Source organism: Nicotiana sylvestris, chromosome 1, assembly GCF_000393655.2.
Source record: "Nicotiana sylvestris chromosome 1, ASM39365v2, whole genome shotgun sequence".
Classification (NCBI taxonomy): Eukaryota; Viridiplantae; Streptophyta; class Magnoliopsida; order Solanales; family Solanaceae; genus Nicotiana; species Nicotiana sylvestris.
In genome coordinates, this window is record NC_091057.1 from 95,112,311 (window position 1) to 95,138,022 (window position 25,712).

The window sequence follows — 25,712 nt, forward strand, 5'->3', positions numbered from 1 at the left end:
CATTGTTTTATAGTTTCTGCAGTGCTGATAATGAAGATTCTAAATAAATGGTGGGGTTGCAGTTTTGCTTCTTCTATCTGTTTTAATTAGTTTCTTCAAGTAAACAATTTTGACGTTTCTTGATTCTAACAAAGTAACGTATGAAATTTTAATACAAAGTCTCGCACATTGACAGTTTTCTAAATATTAACTTATGGGGGAAATTTGATACATATTTTTATCAATAAGTCCTTAAAGCACCCTGTAAAATAAAGGGATTAAATACTACTAGTAGTATTCAGATCAAAGACTTACAATTCCTTCTGGTTAAGGATTGAGACCAAACTCTTACTAGAAAAGTAATATAACAATTTGCTATAAGTTAAACTTTTATTAGATAATCATTCCGGAACTGAAGAAAAATCAGAATTCATTAATTTCCAGTTTGTTGGTATATTTCAAGAATGTACAGAGTTTCAACCAAGACTTAAAAGTATGTTTCAACAAAGAACAACAAAGTCCTTGCCTTTATTTATGTCCTGAGAATGTGCATCTTCCTGTGGAGACAGATCTCTTCATAGAAACATGATTGCAGACTGATTCTTCCTCATCATCTTCAGTTATTCTCAGCATATCAGCTACTAGAAGATTATGTTGCCTTGAAAATGCACCTAAAGACATTGATCTTCTGAATTCAGAATTTTCCCCTGAGCTGTTCTTTGTTGAAACATCACAAACAAGGCTAACAACAACCTCTTCGCGACGAACTCTTTCGTGATCATCCACCACTAAGATCAAGTCATTTTGTCTTTGAAATTGAAGAGCACTTATGTTTAAAGAATGAGGAGGAGCTGCTAATGAAGGAATAGGAGGAGGTAATGATTGACTAGGAGATGTTACTACATTAGCCCTACAAAGAGGGCAATTAGAATGAGATTTCAACCAAGTATCAATACAAGGTAAATGAAAAGCATGGCTGCATTTAGGCAAAAGCCTAAGGTTCTCATCTTCTTGAAATTCACTCAAACAAACAGCACATTCAGTATCTTCAACCAATCCTTCACCTTTCTTGAACTTGCATACTGTAATAGCCTTAATAGTTGACTCATCCAATCCACTAGTAGCAACTTGCCATTGATCTTGAGGCGTCTCGTTTCGATTGGCTTCTAATTCTGTGGCTGCATTTCTGCTCCTCCTACAATACTTAGTGATGATTGTATAGTAGCTAACAAGAAGGAATGCACTCGCTAAGATACCGATGATTGCTATGATGAGAGGGGAAAAAGCTGTGGTAGAATCATCTGATTCATCATCAGGAGGAGGTGGAGGAAGGATGAAGTAACACCATTGTGGACAATAGACACTACAAATCCCTTGTGAACAATCCTTATAACTATCAAAAGGTGCCCATGGATTTGTATTTCCAATAGATCCCATGTTAACTAAAACCTCTGCACTATAGCCTAGCTACTAACTAGTATTCATAATCAAGAAAGCTTCCATTTTTCTCAAACTAAGAGAGAAAAGAAAGAACCCCATCAAGTGTTTTTGCCTTCTTTTGCTCTTTTTGTTGGTGGAAACAAGGTAGAGGGAGGAGTATAAGCTAAGGGGGCTTAGATGGAAAGGTAAGCAAAGTAGAGGAACTAAAGGGATAGGAAGTTGAGGTGTCAATTCAGAATTCAGATTCTTCAACTTTTGGAATTCATTTAGGTTGCTAGCTCAGCTTGTTTCTTTGATTTTATTGGCTTTTACTTTTATTATGCCTTTATTTGAATAAGAGATGATGGTTTGTTGAACAATGAGATATAAGCTAGTTGGAATTTTCTTTAGATAGAAAATTTATTCATATTTTTTGGTAATGATCAAATGGTCTCTCAACTTAGATTTGTGGAGGGTATTACACCTCCAAATCAAGAAAACCAATTCACTATTTGTTTTGCTCCACCAAAAAGAAAGTGACTTAAGAATTACGTACAATCTAGCAATTTTAGTAGAATACATACTTTAGTGCACAAGGTACAACAGAGAGACCTTAGGTGTATTGTTTCAGATTTTGATCTAGGGCAGCTTAGGAGAGAGCAACTGAAAAGAACCTGCCTAGGGAAAATAATTAATTAAATATTGGCTTTCATTTCTAAATCTAAGTTTGTTACACCTTCCAAGAGGTTTAGTTGACCAATGAATATATTAAAAGAAGCCTTACAGATCTATAATATAAAATATAGATGTAGCTAGACTACTTCTCAATATGCGGAGCTGGACAACGAAGAAAATAGAAAAAGCAAATTGAAGTCCATAAAAAGGAAAATGCAATGAGGGCGAGTATCAGGATAAAAACTAACTCATACTCCATTTTTATGTAAAATCATATTTAATTTTATCTATTAGAACAAGAACGCGTATTAATAAATTATGATTTAGTAATAATAAATAAATAATGTATGCAAAAACTAGAAACATATGTTATGTATTTATAGATCGTGCATAATTGCTTACTTTAGTTTGCTGGCTTGACAAATTTTGATCTTCTTATAAAGCGTGGTGGCTACCAAATAAAGAATGACAAGGAAAGTAACCGCAAGAAATTAGGAAAAATATTTCAATATAGTAATCGACTTACAAAAAAAAAAAAATAGGAGTAATTATGGGCGACGAATATAATGATGGAAATAAAGACAATGAGAATATCAACGGGAATAGTTTGCACTGTAGTGATGTACGGTTTGTTTCTAGCCAGTTCCATTTTTTTTCTTTTTTACTTTCTGCTGTTTTGGCCTCCATTGTTTTTTAGAAAATTAAAAAGGAAATACATACATGCTTTAGTGGGTAATAAAGTGGGATGAAAATTATAAAAAATCAAGATTTATAGTGTAAGATAAATAATTTCCTGTAATGTGCACAAACTTTAGTAGGCATGATACCTGCATTTAAATGAGAGATAATTAGTATATCTTTTGTAATAGTCGAGATGATCACAAATTATTCATATATAAAATCATAATTATATATAAGGAAAATACTTATAAGTCACATATTAATTAGTGCACATAATCATGCAATACTAGTATATATTGTTTGTCAGGTGTAGATTTACAGATATAAAGTTTGTGTTAGTCCACAAACGCATCTTGTCCCAAGTAAAAATTAATTGACTTGAGAAACCTTAGTGTTTTTTTAGCTATATCATATTTCAAAATTAATTAATCGCAAAATAGCACTTCGCCTTGGTTCTTGATCTTATTCTTTTCTAAGGTTAATTAGTACTCATCATGCGATAATCATAAATATAATAATTGTTTTCTAGTTTAGGTTCAAGACATGACAGTCATGCAATTAGCATAGACGTAAATATTTTTGGACAATGATTTGTTGGTACACCTAATCCTCTCCATCTAGAAAGTTTTAACTTTTAAGCACATTTGTTAATTAGACAATAGTCCGATAGATCATTGTTGCACGTTTCGTGCATCATTAAGCCAAAAAAATGACATCATAATATTTAAATTGCTTTTTTTTATTTAATATGTAGATTGTGATTAAGGCTTTTACATTATTTTCACCAAACACCACCAATACGTATAATATGATTGGTATAAGATCAAATATTAACTTTGAAACTTCATTATTGATGGACTAGGGAGCAGCAACGTGTGAGGCACATATAAAGCATAAATCTAAACTACTACTTCATTTACTTCCTTTTTAATTCAAAAAGAAAAAGTCTTTAATCTTTCGTCGAGTTAAATGACCCACCCTCAAGGCATTTACTAGAAACCTGGACTTACTTTCGCACTTCAAAATTTCGGTGTTTAAAATATTTTTTACTTAAGATATGTTACAAGAAAAAAAAAATAGCGTTCTCGTAATCATTTTGCGATATTGATTGAGGTATAGACATATTGATCTCCGTAAAGAATAAAGTCATAGCTAATATTCTTGATTATTATTGAAGCATCATATGAATCTGAAAAAATATTATTTCACAGAATAACAATAACTGACAAAATAACAATAACTGACAGACAGAAAAAAATAGTGGGATGGATAGTGGTATGATGAGTTGCTTGGAATCCCAATAAATCTGGATTGCCTTTATTGCTATGAAGTAGTAAAAGAGATGATTAGAGTGAAATATCTTGTCTCAGTCTCAAGGTATAATATTATTTAAGTGTAAAAATGCATAGGATGATAGAAAATACATAAAATTGTAAAACAAGAGGAAACACATATTGTCCTTTATGTTAAGACTTATTTCCACCAATGTAGTTTGAAAACTATTTAAGTGTTACCTTCTAAAGAATGATACGTGCCCTCCTCGAAATTGGTTATCATGGGAGGTGCACTCTTCAAGCACGCTTATATAATGAACGATTAATTCTCAGTTATCTTACTAATTTGCCTAATGAGCATCTTTGTTGCATAATAATTATAATTACTTTTAGTGGCATGAACTTTAAAATTGTGTGGTCATATGCCTAAGCAGACAAATTACAAGTAGATTGGGTTATTACATATGATGTTCACTCCACGTGCAAACTTTAACAACAGTGAATAAATTTTAATGTTCACTTGAGTTTAGGTAAATTTTACATCATTATGACAGGTGGTAAGGCAAACCTCAATTGGGTTATGGTAAATCCAGTAATTTTGAGATGATGTGAGAAAAATCTTAATAATGATATTGAGTCCCTAAGTGAAGGTGTATGTAACATCCTAGCAAATCCAAGTCAAGAAAACTGAGATGATAGGTATATAAATAAGCAAATTTTACATGGGAAATTTCGTTCCTAAACCATATAGGAAACTATATTACCAAATATGTTTATAGTTTACATATTACTCGTCATACTAATAGTATTTCTACAAAATATAGACAATTCATTAAATAAGGAATCATTGTAGTTGTAGGCTTCCTTATTTAGGCGCGCTAATATTGGGAAATTAAATATTCTTCCAAATATTTTACAACGCAAATCACGCATTAATATTATCGGCTATTTCGATTCAAAATTTAGCGACTCTGTTTTTGCGATACACTGTGTTTCAACATTTTTTCTGATTTCACAAATCAAAAACGACTAAATCTTCTGCAACAAATGCAATTATGTCCAAAATCCCAATTATGCTATAACTGAATAGGAATTGGGATAGCTATGGGAGATTTAGACAATTTCAGGTCGATGGCATTGTAGTCGATGAGGATGCGAGTTATAGTCTATTGATTTCTACAATAGCACATCAATTAATGATCGATACATCCGAAAAAGTTATAGAAATCAAATACAAAGCAAAGGAAAAGAGAGCAGTAATTCCACCATTGACAGCCATTAAAAAGCTTTGAAGCTTTGAATTCGAATTTGGGTTTTCAAAAATTATTATTTGTTTGGATTGGGTATTGTTGAAAATAATTGGGAATATGGCTTGGAGTTTATATCTCAATTTTGAGGAGTTTTGATGAATATTAGACTTGGTTTTGACTGAATTTCATATTGAAACTCGAAGAAGAAGAAGAAGACGACATGACATACATTATATTGCAGAAATTGTAGAAAAATTGTAGACTATTGTTTATTTATTTTTCTTTTATTCATTTAACTATTGTATGAAGGTTGAACAACATTGTATAAAAATTGTATTTAAGTGGTATTATATTGTAGTTTTGTATACATGGAGACGAAAAATGAAAACAAAAACTTAGGATCATATCCGCTATGTATAACTATTCGCGATTTCAATATGGAATTGAGTATCACCAATGAGAAGACAGTTGCAGGTTTGTGCTGTTACATTTTCTATCAAATTCTGGTTGTATGTCAATGTTCTACACTTTATCTACATTTTATCTACAAAATAAACTACATGTCAGAGTGAAATATATATATATATATATCAGTATGGATTTTCACAATATCTACAAAATTTCTACATTTATTCTACAATAAAACTATATATGATTTGAAAAATTAATATGAAATACAGAATTTCAATATTTCTACAAATTATCTACAAAATTTCTACAAACTGTTCATAACAGAATTTATCTTTATTTTCATGCAGGTTCGTCTGGAATACTAAAGTTACTTAATATACCAACATCTCCCGTTATAGAGGAATATGAAAGTATAATAATAACAGATAGTACATCAAGTTTTATTGAAGTAGGACAAGTATACCAAGATAAGCAAATTTCATACAACTAATTATACATAGTAAAAACAAATTTTATACAACTAATTATATATTATACAACTTATCTACAATTTTCATACATTATTTCTACTCAGTTATATACAACTACAATATAATACCACTTAAATATAATTTTTATATAATGTTGTTCAACTTCATACAATAGTTAAATGAATAAAAGAAAAATAAATAAATAACAGTCTACAATTTTTCTACAATTTCTGCAATATAATGTATGTCATGTCTTCTTCTTCTTCTTCGAGTTTCAATATGAAATTCAGCCAAAACCAAATCTAATATTCATCAAAACTCCTCAAAATTGAGATATAAACTCCAAACCATATTCCCAATATTTTCAACAACACCCAATCCAAACATATAATGATTTTTGAAAACCTAAATTCGAATTCAAAGCTTCAAAGCTTCAAAGCTTTTTAATGGCTGTCAATGGTGGAATTGTTGATATCTTTTCCTTTGCTTTATATTACTGAAATTTGGGATTGAGAGATAGAGAGAGACGTAGAGAGAATTCTCAATTCTTTGCAACAACATCTAATCCAAACAAACAAATGTCTTTTGAAAACCCAAATTCGAATTCAAAGCTTCAAAGCTTTTTAATGGTTGTCAATGGTGAAGGGGTTACAGATTTTCGCTAGTTTTAGAAGAGGAAATCGTGGGTGATTGAAGAGGAAATCGTTGAGTGTAGTTTGATACGTGAGTGAGATGGTCGGATTTGGAGAGAGAAAATTGGGGGAGTGGGAACATACGGTTGAGTAAAATTAGGAGACTAATTAATACCATTAAAATCCTAAGATGGTACATAAATGGTAATTAGATATATAGAAGGTAATTATATTAAAAGTTAAGCATGGAGGGTAATATAGTTTACTATATATCATAGGAATGTAAAAATTCCATTTTACATCCTAATGACACATAGACCTTGCGGGGCTAGAGGCAAGACGAGGGATATCAATTTTGGTCTGGATTTAATATGTTGTCATTGTTATTACTATAATTATTGAGTGAAAATTACAAAAGAAGGACTAAAAGATTAAAATAAGATTACGGGCTCAACTCTCCCAAAATCGCCTCTACCATGTTCTTGTATTGTTCAAGAAGAAGAAGCAACAGTGTTGTTGTGTAGAGGGATATTATTATCCAAAAATTATTTACTACTAGTTAAGTAAATGGTTGTTTTTCAAATAGTTACTATTAAACAACTATATGAATTGGAAAGAGTGTAAAAATGGCGTGTGGTAGCCACTAAGTAAGGTGGTCTTTATTTTTTATACACTAATTATATTGCTCAGCAAAAATAGTCACTACTCTTTTAAAATTATTTTGAAAAGACAGTTTTATCCTTTCTTCAATTCTTATATTCTCAAACCCTTGTTTTATTCATTCATAAGAGGGAAAATTTCAGGGCAAGTTTCGCGTGCTCCTCAGTATATGTATTGTCCTCGCATGCAAACCAGCTGCACTTAATCTTTCTCCTTCTTCATCTTCTCTGTCATCTTCTCTGCATCGAACAATCGAACTGGTATTTTTTTTTTGTTGCTTTTATGCATTTTTGTTTTTGTATATGTGTAATCGCGATCAATGCTATGTCAAGTATGTGTGAAATTTAAAAAATAACGATTATAAGTTGATTCAGTGTCGTATAAGTAGTGTATTTTTGTGAGGCTGTTATTCAAAAATATTTGGTATTGAAATGTGTTTGTGGTCCAATCAATATATTTGATTATGTAAGGACATTTCATAAAAACAGTCGTACGAATTCATAAGCTAACTGTGTTTATGAATTTTTAGTTAACTATGTTCATAAAAGTTAAGAACCAAGTAACATTAACTTTTGAACTTGAGACTCAAAGTTAAGGACTGAGTGTCCTTAACTTTTGACTTGAAACTTGAAGTTAAGGACCAAGTGTGTTACGATCCTAAACCCGGACCCGATCGTGATGGCGCCTCTCATGAAGACAAGGTCAGCCGACACCTCTCATTTTCAAATTTTTAGTAGTTAAGCATTTAAGAACAGTCTAAACATGATATAATAACTCCGAAATAACAGTTAATAACATAAATACGCGGAAGAACACCCATACACAGCCCTAACCGGGGTGTCACAAGTCATGAGCCTCTATAAGTCATAATACAATTCTGCTAAAACCATAAACTAGTACAAAGGTCTGAAAAGGAACAGAAGCAATAAAGGAGTAGAGACACGGGGGCTGCGGACGTCAACAGTTACTCGTAATCTCTGAACGCCGCCTGAAGCTGGAGGAATCAACACTCGGGAGCGGAACCAGCAACGCCTGAATCTACACATAGGGTGCAAGGAGTAAAGTGAGTACTCCAACTCAGTGAGTAACAAATGTAAATAACGATTGAAAGTAAGAAAACACGTAAGGCACACGGCATTCTATAATGAAGCAGTAAAATTATTTAAAAACAGTAAGCCAGTGAAAAGTCATGTAAAATCCTCTTTCAACAAGTAAACATGTAATTGACAAGTAGTAAAGGTAAAGTAACAAATAGAAATTCGCCCCTCGGGCACACTATCCACAAATCTGCCCCTCAGGCAACATCTCAGAACAATACCAGCCTCTTGGACTCAATCTCACATCACAATGGGTACCCTGCGCTCACTGGGGGTGTGCAGACTCCTGGAGGGTCCCCTTACGTCCCAAGCGCAATAACAAGCCATCTCATGACATCAAACTAGGCCCTCGACCTCATATCAATCAAGCCACCTCGTGGTGTACATATCTCATACCCTCGACCTCAAATCAGTACCAGTGTTTCCTCATAACATAAGCCCTCGGCCTTACTTAGTCAAAAATACTCACAAGCCCCTCAGGCAATAGTAAAACAGTGTTTCTCAGCCCAAACATCATTTAAAATATCATTTAAGTCTTAAAACTAAGTAAACATGGATGAGTATGAAACAGTGGAAAAATAACATGACTGAGTTCAAGTAATAAGTCAAAACAGTGGGGAAATAGTAATAAAAATCCCCGAAGCGTTCAAATAGTTGGCACAAAGCCCCAATATCGCATTCAGCCCAAATCATGATGATAGCAAAGAAGTTTCAGTCAAATACGCGGTAAACTCATCAACCAGGATGGACCAAGTCACAATCCCCAATAATGCACAACCCCACGCCCGTCATCAAGCGTGTGTCTTACCTCAATATAGCACTACGATGTGCTATCCGGGGTTTCAAATCCTCAAAACATCTACAATCATTACTCACTTCGAACCGGCTAAATCTCTAGCTCGCGACGCCTTTGCCCCTCGAATCGACCTCCACGCGCGTCGAATCTATCTAAAATCAGAACGAGGACGTCAAAATATGCTAAGGGAATAAAGCCCAAGCGAAAACAATCAATAAAGGGCACAAATCCCAAAATTACCAAAACCTGACCCCCGGGCCCACGTCTCGAAAATCAAAAAATTTTACACCAACAGATTCCTTATCTTCCCTCGAGTTCATACATATCGAAAGTTCTCAAATCCGACCCCAAATGGTCCTCCAAATCCCCAATCAAAAGTTCAAATTTCCAAGCCCTAGATCTTCAATTTTTAGCTTAATTTCCTTGATTTCCTAGGTGGAATTCATATAATAATCGAGTTTTAAGTCCGAGAATCTTACCTCCCAATGACTCCCCTTGAATCCCTCTTCAATCTCCTTCAAAAATCTCCAAAAATGACCAACTATGGAGGAAATAAACCCAATCCTCACGGATAAGACGAGTTTAAAAACATTCTGCCTAGGCATTATTTCCTTCTTTGCGAATGCGGTCAAACCCTCACGTTCGCGAAGCACAATTTTACTTTGACCAATTTTCCTCCTACGCGATCGCGACCAAGCCCTGGCGAACGCGATGCTTCATCTAGGCGAACCTTCGCGAACGCGCTCCATCTCCCACGAACGTGATGAACAACTTGACCTCCAACCCAGTTGACCCCATTCCTCTACACAATAGCGAAGCCCTTCTCGCGAATGCGATGCTCCAATTCCTTAGCCTTTCGCGAACGCGAAGCTCCCATCGCGAACGCGAAGGGTAAAATCCCTGCAACAGCTGAACAGATTTTCTGCAATTTCCTTAACTCCAAAATGATCCGATTGACAACCCGAAACTCACCCGAGGCCCCCGAGACCTCAACCAAAGGCACCAACATATCCTAAAACCTTATTCAACTTGCTCCAATCTTCAAAACACCTCAAATAACATCAAATCAACCAAAACATATCAGATTCAAGCCTAAGTTTCTAAAATCTTTCGAATTACGCTTTTGATAAAAAATTCAACCAAACCACGTCCGAATGACATGAAATTTTGCACGCACACCCCAAATGACACAATGGAGCTACTACAACTCTCAGAATTCCATTACAACCCCTATATCAAAATCTCGCCTACCAACCGGAAATTGCCAAAATATCAACTTCGTCAATTCAAGCCTAATTCTACTCCGAACCTCCAAAACTCATTCCGATCATACTCCTAAGTCATAAATCACCTCCCGAAGCTAAACAAATCATCCGAACTCACATCCGAGCCCTCTAACACATAAGTCAACATCCGGTTGACTTTTCCATCATAACTCGCTTAAAAGAGACTAAGTGCCCCAAACTTTACCAAAATCATTCCGGACTCGATTTGACCAACCCAATACCAAAAAACACGGATAACGAAGCATAAAGAAGTAGAAATAGGGAAAACAGAGCTGTAACTCATGAGACGACTGGCCGGATCGTCACATCCTCCTCAACTTAAACAAACGTTTGTCCTCGGACGAGTCAAGAAACATACCTGAAGCCTCGAATAGGTGAGGATATTTGCTCCGCATCTCCCGCTCGGTCTCCCAAGTAGCCTCCTCCACGGGCCGACCTCTCCACTACACCTTCACTGAAGCTATATCCTTTGATCTCAACTTCCGAACCTGACAACCCAAAATAGCTACTAGCTCCACGTCATAGGTCAAATCATCATCCAACTGAACCGTGCTGAAATCCAGAACATGAGACGGATCTCCAATATACTTTCGGAGCATAGAAACATGAAATACTGGTTGCACACTCGACAAGCTGGGTGGCAAAACAAGCTCATAAGCCACTCCCCAATCCTCCGGAGCACCTCAAAATGCCCAATGAACCGCGGACTCAATTTCCCTTTCTTCCCAAATCGCATAACACCCTTCATGGGTGAAACCTTCAACAGAACCTTCTCGCCAACCATGTAGGACACATCTCAAACCTTCCTATCAGCATAACTCTTTTGCCTCGACTACGATGTATGAAGCCTCTCCTGAATCACCTTCACCTTCTCCAAAGCATCCTGCACCAAATCAGTCCCCAATAGCCTAGCCTCACTAGGCTCGAACCAACCAACTGGAGATCTACACCGCCTCCCATACAAAGCCTCATATGGAGCCATTTGAATACTCGACTGGTAGCTATTGTTATAAGCAAACTCTGCAAGCGGTAGAAACTCATCCCATGACCCTCCGAAATCAATGACACAAGCACGCAACATGTCCTCCAATATTTGAATAATGCGCTCGTACTGCCCATCCATCTGAGGATGAAAAGCTGTGTTTAACTCCACCTGAGTACCCAACTCTCTCTGCACGGCCCTCCAAAACTGCGAAGTAAACTAAGTACCTCTATCTGAAATGATGGAAACCAGAACACCATGCAAGCGAAAAATCTCCCGGATATAGATCCCCGCTAGCCGCTCTGAAGAATAGGTAGTACACATAGGAATGAAGTGCGCGGACTTGGTCAACCGATCCACAATCACCCAAATAGCATCGAACTTGTTCAAAGTCTGAGGAAGTCCAACCACAAAGTCCATAGTGATTCTCTCCCACTTCCACTCAGGAATATCCATCTGCTGGGGCAAACCACCCGGTCTTTGATGCTCATATTTCACCTGCTGACAATTGAGATACCGAACTACAAATCCCACAATATCTTTCTTCATTCTTCTCCACCAATAGTGCTGCCTCAAATCCTGATACATCTTCGCGGCACCTGGATGAATGGAATACCACGAGCTATGGGCCTCCTCCAGAATCAACTCTCGAAGACTATCCACATTAGGCACACAAATCCGACCCTGCATCTTTAACACCCCATCATCACCAATGGTCACATCTCTGGAATCATCATGCTGAACTCTGTCCCTAAGGACAAGCAAATGCGGATCATCACACTAGTGCTCTCTAATGCGATCATATAAGGAAGACCGAGAAACCACACAAGCCAAAACCCGATTGGGCTCCGAAATATCCAAACTCACGAACCGATTGGCCAAGGCCTGAACATCAACTGCAAGAGGTCTCTCCCCAACTGGAATATACGCCAAACTCCCCATACTCACTGCCTTTCGACTTAAAGCATAGGCCACCACATTGGCCTTTCCCAGATGGTACAATATAGTGATATCATAATCCTTAAGCAACACTAACCATCTCCGCTGCCTCAAATTAAGATCCTTTTTCTTGAACAAATGCTGAAAACTACGATGATCAGTGAACACCTCACAAGATACACCATACAAGTAATGCCTCCAAATCTTCAATGCATGAACTATGGAAGCCAACTCCAAATCGTGAATGGGGTAGTTCTTCTCATGGGGCTTCAACTGACAAGAAGCATAAGGAATAACTCTACCCTTCTGCATCAACACACAACCAATCCCAACTCTCGAAGCATCACAATACACGGTATATGAACCTGAAGCTGATGGCAAAACCAACACTAAAGTTGTGGTCAAGGCTGTCTTGAGCTTCTAAAAGCTCTCCTCACACTCGTCCGACCATACAAATGAAGCACCCTTTTGAGTCAACTTGGTTAAGGGCGATGCGATAGATGAAAATACCTGAACAAACCGGCGACAGCCAAACCAAGAAAGCTGTGAATCTCTATGGCTGAGGATGGTTTGGGCCAACTCTGAACCGCCTCTATCTTCTTTGGATCAACCTGAATACCCTCGCTGGACACCACATGCCCCAAGAAAGCCACTGAACTGAGCCAAAACTCACACTTGGAGAATTTTGCATAAAGTTTCTCCTCCCTCAATCGCTACAACACAACTCTTAAATATTGCGCTTGCTCCTCCTGACTACACGAATACACCAAAATATCATCAATGAAGACTATGAGGAACGAATCGAGATAAGGTCAGAACATGTTGTTCATCAAATGCATAACGTTGTTGGGGCATTGGTCAACCTAAAAGACATCACCAAGAACTCATAATGACCATATCGGGTCCTGAAAGCTGTATTAAGAATATCTGAATCCCTGATCTTCAATTGGTGATAACCCAAATGGAGATCAATCTTGGAGAACACCCTCGCTCCCTGAAGCTGGTCGAATAAATCATCAATGCGAGGCAAAGGATACTTGTTCTTAATTGTTACCTTGTTCAACTGCCTATAATCAATGCACATTCTCATTGTGCCATACTTTTTCTTCATAAACAGAACCGCCGCACCTTAAGATGACACACTAGGCCGAATGAACCCCTTATCTAGGAGTTCCTAAAGCTGCTCCTTCAATTCCTTCAACTCCGATGATGCCATATGATATGGCGGAATAAAGATGGGCTGAGTGCTCGGCACCAGGTCAATACCAAAATTAATATCCCTGTCTGGTAGCATGCCCGACAGGTCTGCAGGAAATGCATCGGGAAAATCCCTCACAACTGGGACAGAATCAATACTGGGAGTCTCAACTCCGACATCCTTCACAAAAGATAGATACGCAAGACAACCCTTCCCAACTATACGTTGGGCTTTCAAGAATGAGATCACTCTACTGGGAACATAATCAGTCACACCTCGCCACTCAATCCGTGGCACACCCGGTTTAGCCAATGTGATTGTCTTACCATGACAGTCCAGAATAGCATGACACGGAGATAGCTAATCCATGCCCAAAATGACATCGAAATCCACTATACATAATAATAAAAGATCCACACGGGTCTCCAGACCCCCAATAGTCACCACACACAACCAGTACACACGGTCTACAACAACAGTATCGCCCACCGAGGTAGATACATAAACAAGTAAAGCAAGAAACTCACGGGGCGAACCCAAATAATGAGCAAAGTATGATGACACATAAGAAAAGGTGGAACCAGGATCAAATAATACAGAGGCATCTCTGTGGTAGACTGAAACAATACCTGTAATAACAGAATCTGAAGTAATAGCATCGGGTCTGCCTAGAAGTGTATAGAAATGGGCCTGACCGCCCCCTGATCGACCTCCCCCTCTAGGGCGACCCCTGGCTGACTGACCCCCACCCCTAGCTGGCTGAGTGGGTGGTGGTGAAGAAACTGGCGCTGAAGCCGACAACTGACCTCTTTGTTGAGATAAACTAGTAAAACGACGAGGACACTGCCTCCACATGTGACCCATCTCGCCATACTCATAACAACTCCTAGATGCTGAAGAAGGGGACTGAAGGTAACCCCTCGCACCGGAGTGACTAGAAGATACACCCGGCATAGAAGAGCCCTGAGCTGATGGAGCACGGGATGGACTCTAAGCTGGAAGGGAACTAAATGATGACTGCCCCTGCTGGGAACTTTGATGACCATGGCTCGAAGATGCCCCACGATAACCTACGCGAGCTGACTGAGTAGACCTGAATGAACGACATCTGCCGTGCTGAAACTAACCCCTCGAAAGAGCACCACTATAGTTGCTAGATCCTCGAAGCCTCTAAGCCTCCCTCTCCTCTCGCTCCTGACGGAGAACCGACTCAATTTCACGGGCAATATCAACAACCTCCTCGAACGTGGCACTAGATACCCTCTCCCTGTTCATAAGAATACGGAGTTGATAAGTAAGACCATCAACAAACCTCCTGATCCTCTCTCGGTCTGTCGAAACCAACCAAATGGCATGACGAGCCAACTCAAAAAACCTCACCGCATACTGCGACATGGTCATCTCCCCTTGATGCAACCACTCAAACTGCCTATGAAGCTCCTCTCTGTGAGACTGCGGCATATACTTCTTCAGAAAGAGAACTGAGAACTGCTGCCAGGAAAGGGGTGCTGCACCAACAGGCCTACGCCTCTCAAAATCCTCCCACCAAGTGAAAGAAGCTCCTGAAAACTGATATGTGGTAAAAGTGACCCCGCTGGTCTCCAGAATACCCGTTGTACGAAGCATCCTCTGACACTTGTCCAAAAAGCCCTAGGAATCCTCGCCCTCTACACCACTGAAGGTCGGAGGCTGAAGGTCTACCAAATCTCTCCAACCTACGCTGCTCATCCTACGACATGACAGGAACTACATAGTCCTGAGTAGATACAACTGGCTGGGCTGGATGTGCCCCCAGCGTCTGAAGTCCCTGCACGACTTGCTTAGGTGTGCGAGCGGTGGGAGTCAGATTGCCTCCCCCAGCCTGAGAAGTAGTTGCGGCTATAGTGGTTGAAACCGCCTGAGCTAGGCTAGTGCAAACTGATAAGATCTGAGCCAAGGCCTCTTAAAGACCCAGAATCACAATGGGCACAGCTAGTGCCTGAGCTGGTGCTACTGAAGCATCCATAACTAGGACCTAATCCTGAACTAGGGAAGCTGGTGGATCTGTAGGTGCTGCTCTAGTCGCTCTGCCCCTACCACGACCGTGTCCTCGGCCTCTGGTGGCCACAGCTGCTGGTATTGGGGGTCGTCCACCCTGACCAGTAATACGTGTCCTCATCATCTATGAGACAGTAGAACAAAAGAAGTTTAGTACTCGGATCAACAAGTTCGCACGACAAGAATTTCAAAAATATGAAGTTTTTCCTAAAGGTTCTACAGCCTCTCGAGGATAAATACAGACGTCTCCGTACCGATCCACAAGACTCTACTAAATCTGCTCATGACTCGTAATACCTATGTAACCTAGGCTCTGATACCAACTTGTCACGACCCTAAACCCAGACCCGGTCGTGATGGCGCCTCTTATGAAGACAAGGCCAGTTGACACCTCTCATTTTCAAAATTTTAGTAGTTAAGCATTTAAGATTAGTCTAAAAATGATATAATAACTTGAAATAATAGTTAATAACATAAATACGCGTAAGAACACCCATACATAGCCCTAATCGGGGTTTTACTAGTCATGAGCCTCTATAAGTGATAATACAATTCTGCTAATACCATAAACTAGTACAAAGGTCTGAAAAGGAACAGAAGCAATAAAGGAGTAGAGACACGGGGGCTGCGGATGTCAACAGCTACCCTGTAATCTCCGAACGCCGCCTGAAGCTGGAGGAATCAGCATTCAGGAGTAGAACCAGCAATGCCTGAATCTGCACACAGGGTGCAGGGAGTAAAGTGAATACTCCAACTCAGTGAGTAACAAATGTGAATAACGAATGAAAGTAAGAAAACACGTAAGGCGCACGACATTCTAATGAAGCAGTAAAATCATTTTAAAAAAATAAGCCAGTGAAAAGTCAAGTAAAATCCTCTTTCAACAAGTAAACAAGTAATTGACAGGTAGTCAAGGTAAAGTAACAAATAGAAATTCGCCCCTCGGGCAAAATATCCACAAATTCGCCCCTCGGGCAACATCTCAGAACAATACCAGCCCCTCGGGCTCAATCTCACATCACAATGGGTACTCGCGCTCACTAGGGGTGTGCAGACTCCTGGAGGGGCCCCTTACGGCCCAAGCGCAATAACAAGCCATCTCGTGGCATCAAACTAGGACCTCGGCCTCATATCAATCAAGCCACCTCGTGGCGTACATATCTTAGGCCCTCGACCTCAAATTAGTACCAGTGTTTCCTCACAACATAAGCCCTCGGCCTTACTCAGTCAAAAATACTCACAATCCCCTCAGGCAATAGTAAAACAGTGTTTCTCAGCCCAAACATTATTTAAAATATCATTTAAGTCTTAAAACTGAGTAAACATGGCTGAGTATGAAACAGTGGAAAAATAACATGACTGAGTTCAAGTAATAAGTCAAAACAGTGGGGAAATAGTAATAAAAATCCCCGAAGGGCTCAAATAGTTGTCACAAAGCCCCAATATGGCATTCAGCCAAAATCATTATGATGGCAAATAAGTTTCAGTCAAATATGCAGTAAACTCATCAACCGGGACGGACCAAGTCATAATCCCCAATAGTGCATGACCCCACGCCCATTATCAAGCGTGTGTCTCACCTCAATATAGCACTACGATGTGCAATTCGAGATTTCAAACCCTCAGAACATCATTTACAATCATTACTCATCTCGAACCGGCTAAATCTCTAGCTCGCGACGCCTTTGCCCCTCGAATCAGCCTCCACGCGCGTCAAATCTATCCAAAATCAGAACGAGAACATCAAAATATACTAAGGGAACAAAGCCCAAGCGAAAACAATCAATAAAGGGCACAAATCCTGAAATTACCAAAACCCGACTCCCGGGTCCACGTCTTGAAAATTAGAAATTTTTACACCAATAGATTCCTTATCTTCCCACGAGTTCATACATTCTAAAGTTCTCAAATCCGACCCCAAATGGTCCTCCTAATCCCCAATCAAAAGTCCAAATTTTCAAGCCCTAACTCTTCAATTTTTAGCTTAATTTCCATGATTTTCTAGGTGGAATTCACATAATAATCAAGTTTTAAGTCCGAAAATCTTACCTCCCAATGATTCCCCTTGAATCCCTCTTCAATCTCCTTCAAAAATCTCCAAATATGACCAACTATGGAGGAAATAAACCCAATCCTAGCAGACAAGACGAGTTTAAAAACATTTTGCCCAGGCATTATTTCCTTCTTCGCGAACGCGGTCAAACCCTAGCATTCGCTAAGCACAATTTTACTTTGACCAATTTTCCTCCTACGCGATCGCGACCAAGCCCTGGCGAACGCAATGCTTCACCCTGGCAAACCTTCGCGAACGCGCTCCATCTCCCGCGAACGCGATGAACAACTTGACCTCTAGCCCAGCTGACCCTATTACTCTACGTGATCTCGAAGCCCTTCTCGAGAACGCGATCCTCCAATTCCTTAGCCCTTCGCAAACGCGAAGCTCCCATCGCGAACATGAAGGGTAAAATCCCTGCAACAGCTGAACAGATTTTCTACAATTTCCTTAACTCCAAAATGATCCGATTGACCACCCGAAACTCACCCGAGGCCCCCGGGACCTCAACCAAAGGTACCAACATATCCTAAAACCTTATTCAAACTTGCTCCAATCTTCAAAACACCTCAAACAACATCAAATCAACCAAAACACATCGGATTCAAGCCTAAGTTTTTAAAATTTTCCGAATTATGCTTTTGATCATAAATCCAATCAAACAACGTCCGAATGACCTAAAATTTTGTACGCACATCCCAAATGACACAATGGAGCTACTGCAACTCTCGGAATTCCATTCCGACCCCTATATCAAAATCTCGCCTACCAACCGGAAATCGCCAAAATATCAACTTCGCCAATTCAAGCCTAATTCCACTCAGAACCTCCAAACTCATTCCGATTAAACTCCTAAGTCAAAAATTGCCTCGCGAAGCTAACCGAACCATCGGAACTCGCATCCGAGCCCTCTAACACATAAGTCAACATTCGGTTGACTTTTTCAACTTAAACTCCCTTAAAAGAGACTAAGTGCCTTAAACCTTACCAAAATCATTCCAGACTCGATCCGACCAACCCGATACTACAAAACAATGGATAACAAAGCATAAAGAAGTAGAAATAGGGAAAACAGAGCGGTAACTCATGAGATGACTGGCCGGGTCGTCACAAAGTGTCCTTAACTTTTCAACTTGAAAGTTGAAGTTCAGGACCAAGTGTCCTTAACTTTTCAACTTGAAACTATAAGTTAAGGACTGTTTGTTCTTACCTTTTTAACTTATAACTCTAAGTTAAGGACCAAGTGTCCTTAACTTTTGAACTTGTAAGTCAAAGTTCAGGACTAAGTGTCCTTAACTTTTGAACTTGGAATTCAAAGTTAAGGACCAAGTGTCTTTTACTTTTAAACTTGAAACTTGAAGTTCAGGACCAAGTGTCCTTAACTTTTCAACATGAAACTATAAGTTAAGGACTGCATGTCCTTAATTTTTTTAACTTGAAACTTGAAGTTAAGGACCAAGTGTCCTTAACTTTTGAACTTGAAATTTGAAGTTCAGGACCTATTGTCCTTAACTTTTTAACTTGAAACTTTAAGTTAAGGACTGTCTGTCCTTAACATTTTTACTTGAAACTTGAAGTTAAGGACCAAATGCCTCGAACTTTTCAAGTTGTAATTGTAAGTCCTAATCTTTTAGTGCTAATCTTTTATGTTTTTTTTCCTTCTTTGTAGTGTGATAATGGAAGGATATCGTGTGTTCGAGTTTGATGTTTGGCGTAATTTTATGATCTATTGGAAAGGAGATTTACAGTATAAGAAAACAATCAAAACTTTTTTGTTAAACAGGCAGTGGAAGAAGTTGAGGGATGGTATTTTCGGAAACTTTTCTGATTACAAAGTGTGAAGTTCTGTGGTAAACTTATTCACTGTGTATTGCTTTCAGAAATTGTAAATAATGACCCTGATTCGATGACATTCAAGGTTTTTGACCATGAAATTAAGTTTACACGTGAAGCATTTCATATAATTACTGGTTTGAAGTGTTATTCTTCACTGGACATCAAAGGTTTACATGAAAAAGAGAATAGGCTTTCGAAAGTCTATTTCCCCGGAAAGGATAGAGTTGAGTTGGGTGATTTGTTTAATTTTATTACTAGTCACTCACATGGTATAACTACATCATTTGTAGGCAGCGATGATGATGCTGTGAAGTTAGCAACAATTTATTTTGTTGAATCTGTTTTGATGGGGAACCGGAAGAATAGGAATGTATCCGAGCAGATAATGAAAATTGTAGACGATGATGAACTCTGCTCTTCTTTCAACTGGGCCTCTCTTTCTTATAAAACATTATTAAAATTATTGAAGAGTTGTTTGAAGCCCAATGAGAATGAGAATGAGAATGAGAAAGACAAAGATAAAGACAAGGATAGCTACACTATACTTGGCTTTCCTTTTGCTTTTTGTGTTTGGATTATGGAAGTTTTACCTATTTTTTAGGAAAAACAATTTGTGAACTTCCGAGAATATGATTTTCCTCGGATGTTATGTTATTTGGAAATGAAATCTCCACAGTATGATTCTCTGTGTAAAAAATACTTCCATAATGAAAATGTAAGTTAATCTAATTACTAGCTATTTTTTTGTTTATTTGTTTTAGTTCTGAAAACTTATATTTTTTTGTTATATAATAGTTGTATAAGTTGATCGAAGTGGCACCATTTATTCCTATTAAAGAAGATACTGAGCCTATGAGTGTGCATGAGCCAATTTCTCAAGATCAAAGCTCAATGCCTTCTTCCACACAATTTGATGAAGCCATGCTTAAGGAAATTGTTAAAGTAGGTTTTCTACTTTTGAATAGCATTAGTTTTTTATTTGATTATTTTTTGCTTAAGAGACTTTTTGTTTTTATGGTTTTTGATTCAGAGATTATCAGAGAGTTTTAAAAAGGATCTGCATGCTGAAGTTACTAGAATAAATCAGAAAATATCTGTATCAGAAAAAAAGAATGAGAATGAAATCAAGGTAATATCATTAGTTTCAGTTAGTCTAAGTTCAGGACCTTGTGTCCTTAACTTTTGAACTTGTAACTCAAAGTTAACGACTGTCTGTCCTTAACTTTTTTACTTGTAAGTCTAAGTTCAGGACCATATGTCCTAAACTTTTGAACTTGAAACTTGAAGTTCAGGACCATTGTCCTTAACTTTTGAACTTGGAATTCAAAGTTAAGGACTGTCTCTCCTTAACTTTTGAACTTGGAATTCAAAGTTAAGGACTACCTGTCCTTAACTTTTGAACTTGAAACTTGAAGTTAATGACATATTGTCCTTAACTTTTGATCTTGTAACTATAAGTTAATGACTGTCTGTCCTTAACTTTTGAACTTAAAACTTGAAGTTTAGGACCAAGTGTCCTTAACTTTTGAACCTGTAAGTCTAAGTTCAGGACCATCTGTCCTGAACTTTTGAACTTGAAACTTGAAGTCCAGGACCAAGTGTCCTTAACTTTTCAATTTGAAACTTGAAGTTCAGGACCAAGTGTCCTTAACTTTTGAACTTGGAATTCAAAGTTAAGGACTGCATGTCCTTAACTTTTGAACTAGTTACTCTAAGTTAAGGACTGCCTGTCCTTAACTTCTTTACTTGTAACTTGAAGTTTAGGACTACCTGTCCTTAACTTTCTAACTTATTTTCTTTCACAGGATTTAAAGAAAAGTGTAGGATCAAAGATTGATACTTTGTTGAAGATTTATGTGAAACCTTATTAAAGGAACATAGAGAGAGAATCTAGCATTCCAATTACTAAAGATGGAGTTGATGATCATTGTCATAGTACAGAGCATACTGATACAATTAACAAAGATGCAGGTGGTGATGAACATGATGATATGGATGTGCATACAGAAGTTCAGTCTGAAAGCGATTTTAGAGATGCACATCTAGATGATGAAACTGATAACGTCATTGAAATTAGGAAAGGTTAGATATAGATTTTGAATTTTTTTCATTGAAATTTATATTCAATAGTGTAATACATATAAAAAATTTTGTGATAACAAATATTTGTAGAATCTATTGATGGAGTAGAAGTTCAATATGTAGTAGAATGCCAAGACCAGGAAAATTCAAAAGAGACAGGAGTAACAGAAAAAATTTGTAAATGTGGATTGCAATCTCAGGATTTAGAAAGTCTATTGGGAACAAGTATCAGTGAGATTATATGCAAATGTTTAGAAGGAACATATGATATGTCTACATCTCTCTCATATAAAGAGAAATTTGGAGTTCAAAATTGTGCCAATCAAGGTTAGATGAAATTTTCATGATATGTTGAATGTTAGTTTTAGTGAACTAATAGAATGGGTATTAATTGCAAATGTTACAGAATCTTTTGAGGCTGCAAGGGAAGAAGCTGGATTGGAGTATCAAGAGAAAAGTGGAGTGCAATCTCAAGACCTAGAAAATACCGAAGGAACAAGCATAAGTGAGATTGTTTCCAAATGCATAGACGTGACATGTGATCTTTCTACACCTCGCTCTCTTACTGACAATATTGGAAGCCAAGAAAATGCTAGTAAAGATACGATTTAACTGGGATGATCTTGACAATTGCAGACGGTTAGACAATGTTTTTTTTTAATTTTATACATGTTTATTTTAATCAAAGATTAGTAACAAGTACTAATTGTGTTAGGTCTTGTAAATATTTTGCAGAATCTTGTAAACTTGCAACTGAAGAACATGGAGAACAGTTGCAAAAATAAAGAAAATGTGCAGTTGGAAGATAAAGAAAATGATGCAACCAATATGTCAGCTCAATTGTCTGTTGAAAAAATACAAGAAGGTAGTGTGAACAAGACAGATATTGATTGTGTCCTAAATATCATATTCATAATTGAAAATGACAGTATATTTAAAAATAATGTTCTTAGTTTTTGTCTCTTCATTTGACGACTAGCATATATATATATATATAGTGTTGTCTGCAGAGGAAAATAATGATGAAGCTATTAACCAATATACTAGGAAAAGAAAGAGAGATAGTACTGGTTATGATGGTCCGTTATTTTCTATTCTTACTCCTACTCCTCCAAGTACACAAATGAGAATTGATGGGGGTTTGTCTATGGAGGTTGAAGGAAATGTTGAAGAAGAGCTTGGTCGAGGTAAAAGGAATAAGAAGCTTAGTTGGCAGTTGAAATCTCTTTTTGATCAGGAAAGAAAAACAGGAACATCGATCGCACACAATGAAAATACTCCCAAGAGTTCAGACTGGATAAAATCAACATATACTCGTAGATGTATTTTTCATTATGCCAAAGATGATGCAAAATTATTGAAGAAATTCATTATGTGGTTGGGCAAGGAGAAAAGGAAAGGTCGCAAAAAACAGTAAGTCCCTTAATGTATTTCATTATTTGTTAATTACTTAAATTCGTGTCCTTAACTTGTAATTTTAAATTTATGACTAAGTGTATTGATATTGAAATTGCTAAAGTTAAGTGTCATTAACTTCTGTGATTGTAAGTCTAAGTTTAGGACTAAGTGTCCTTAACTTTTGAATTTGAAAATCAAAGTTAAGGACCAAGTGTCCTTAACTTTTCAACTTGGAATTCAAAATTCATGACCAAGTGTCCTAAACTTTTAAACTTGTAGGTCAAAGTTCAGGACCATATGTCCTTAACTTTTGAACTTATAAGTTTAAGTTCAGGACCAAGTATCCTCAACTTTTGAAGTTGAAAGTCTAAGTTCATGACCATGTGTGAACTTGAAACTTGAAGTTCAGGACCAAGTGTCCTTAACTTTTGAAGTTGGAACTATAAGTTAAGGACTACTTGTCCTTAACTTTTATACTTGTTAGTCTAAGTTAAGGACAAAGTGTCCTGAACATTGAACTTGTAAGTCTAAGTTCAGGACCATGTGTCCTTAACTTTTGAACTTGAAACTCAAACTTCAGGACCAAGTGTCCTTAACTTTTGAACTTGAAACTCAAATTTCATGACCAAGTGTCCTTTACTTTTCAACTTGAAAGGCTAAGTTTAGGACTAACTTCGAACTTTGATATTTTCAAAATTTTCAGGGGACAAGCTGATATATATGCTGATGATAATGGTGTGAGAAAGAATCCATACAAATTGTATCATCAAAAAATCAGTAGTAAAATGTTCTTCTTTGAGCTTTCAGATAGTGGCTTTGTACTTAATGATAAGGTTTGATAATTCGAAAGGCATTTATTTTCTTTATTCTTAATTTATCATTTTTAATTATTTTATGACTGATGGATTTATTTTATTTTTTGCCTTTTTATGAAGCATATAGACATTTCCCTATATTATCTGAGAAAGAAGGAATGCTACCACCCTCGCGACTATCTTTTTCGTTGCACAACTATAGATATACTTTTTGATAACTATATAGTGCTCGTGTATAAGGATTTCAATGAAAATGCTACAGATGAGTTTTGGTCTGGTGATAATCAATTGTTTCTGACACCATATGTATGGGGCGACAGTCGTAGATGTGGAATTACTTGGACAGAGGTTGACAAAATTATTTTTCTATGTCGGCTTCTTTCAGAAGATGATAATGTTGTGACACATTTTCTTTTAGGGGTATTGGACTTGAATGCGAAAAAGATTGATGTGTACTATTCCATATATAGTAAGTCATATGAGGCACGGATGAATCACATTGAAATGTATGCACGCATGATCCCCCACTTGCTAAAGTTCTCATAGTTTGACAAACATCACAAGTCTTTTGGAAATGCATTCAACAAATTTGATATTCAGTAGCAAAGATCACCAAACCAAACTGGATCGTACGTGTTGTTATTTGTTATATAATTTATATGTACTTTAGATTTATTGTTTAATTGACTCCATATCTTACATTTTTCTTAGGACTAATTGTGGTGCATTCCTTATTAAGTATGTGAAGTTGTTGATGATTGGAAAGGATGTGGAGAAATTCCAACCTGAAGACATAAAAGACTTTAGAAAAGAACTTGCCGTAAATCTTTGGGCACATGGTGAGTGAAAAAGAAATTTTGGTTATGATACACTACCAGAAATTGTTGGCGATGACAATGATAGTGAAAATGAAACTTGTTGTCCGAAGGAGTTGTAGTTTAGTTGTAAAGAAAGTTAGTTGTGGTTGATATTTTGTATAAAATTGCTGCAAAGAATCCATATGAATTCTGAAATATCCTGTAAATTCCTCAAAAGGCACTTTTATTTTGTTGGCATAGCATAATTTTTTGTCACAGCTATGCAAAATTACAATTTCAGAAGTAATATGAAGGCATCATGTTATTAATTTCCTTGTTTCTGTCTAGTATTGATTTGTCCATTGAGCTTGTTAGTATTAGTTCATGACTAAGTGTAATTGAACTTCAAATTCAAAGTTAAGGGCCAAATGTCCTTAACTTTTGAACTTGTAAGTCAAAGTTCAGGACCATGTGTCCTTAACTTTTGAACTTGAAACTGAAACTTCTGGACCAAGTGTCCTTAACTTTTCAACTTGTAACTCAAACTTAAGGATTGCTTGTCCTTAACTTTTGAACCTCCAAGTCAAACTTAAGGACAACTTGTCCTTAACTTCTGAACCTGTCTGTCCTTAACTTTTGAACCTGTAATTCAAACTTAAGGACTGCCTATCCTTAACTTTTGAACCTTCAAGTCATACTTAAGGACTCATGTCCTTAACTTTTGAACTTGAAACTCAAATTTAAGGACAGACAGTCCTTAACTTTTGAACTTTGAACTCTAAGTTAATGACTGTCTGTCCTTAACTTTTGAACCTGTAATTCAAACTTAAGGACTGCATGTCCTTAACTTTTGAACCTGTAAGTCAAACTTAAGGACTCCTATCCTTAACTTTTGAACTTTAAACTCAAAAGAAATAAAAAGAACGTAAGCAGAAAGAACTTTTA

General features: G+C 37.3%; 2 protein-coding genes across 2 annotated transcripts; one reads left to right on the forward strand and one right to left on the reverse strand.

Annotated features, from left to right (window-relative positions):
• Nucleotides 1–350: 350 nt before the first annotated feature.
• LOC104231399 (RING-H2 finger protein ATL51-like) lies at nucleotides 351–1,731 on the reverse strand. The gene has a single exon (XM_009784389.2). It carries the CDS (start codon nucleotides 1,414–1,416, stop codon nucleotides 508–510), a length of 909 nt encoding a protein of 302 aa, XP_009782691.1. The 5' UTR covers nucleotides 1,417–1,731; the 3' UTR covers nucleotides 351–507.
• A 17,784-nt stretch (nucleotides 1,732–19,515) lies between these two features.
• Nucleotides 19,516–24,817, forward strand: LOC138872481 (uncharacterized). The gene is made up of 13 exons (XM_070150557.1): nucleotides 19,516–19,645; nucleotides 19,720–20,243; nucleotides 20,471–20,617; nucleotides 20,706–20,804; nucleotides 21,481–21,518; nucleotides 21,612–21,757; nucleotides 21,848–22,084; nucleotides 22,164–22,352; nucleotides 22,473–22,622; nucleotides 22,756–23,170; nucleotides 23,859–23,988; nucleotides 24,091–24,476; nucleotides 24,682–24,817. The coding sequence occupies exons 1-13, from the start codon at nucleotides 19,516–19,518 to the stop codon at nucleotides 24,815–24,817; spliced, it is 2,727 nt and encodes a 908-aa protein (XP_070006658.1).
• The last annotated feature ends 895 nt before the right edge of the window (nucleotides 24,818–25,712 follow it).

Excerpts from the sequence above, each read along its gene's own strand:
- LOC104231399 (XM_009784389.2), bottom strand. The coding sequence starts at position 1,416 with ATGGGATCTATTGGAAATACAAATCCATGGGCACCTTTTGATAGTTAT.
- LOC138872481 (XM_070150557.1), top strand. The coding sequence starts at position 19,516 with ATGGAAGGATATCGTGTGTTCGAGTTTGATGTTTGGCGTAATTTTATG. Across the intron at positions 20,618-20,705 it reads TGCTTAAGGAAATTGTTAAA|AGATTATCAGAGAGTTTTAA; the intron begins GTAGGTTTTCTA and ends TTTTTGATTCAG. Across the intron at positions 24,477-24,681 it reads CGGATGAATCACATTGAAAT|GACTAATTGTGGTGCATTCC; the intron begins GTATGCACGCAT and ends CATTTTTCTTAG.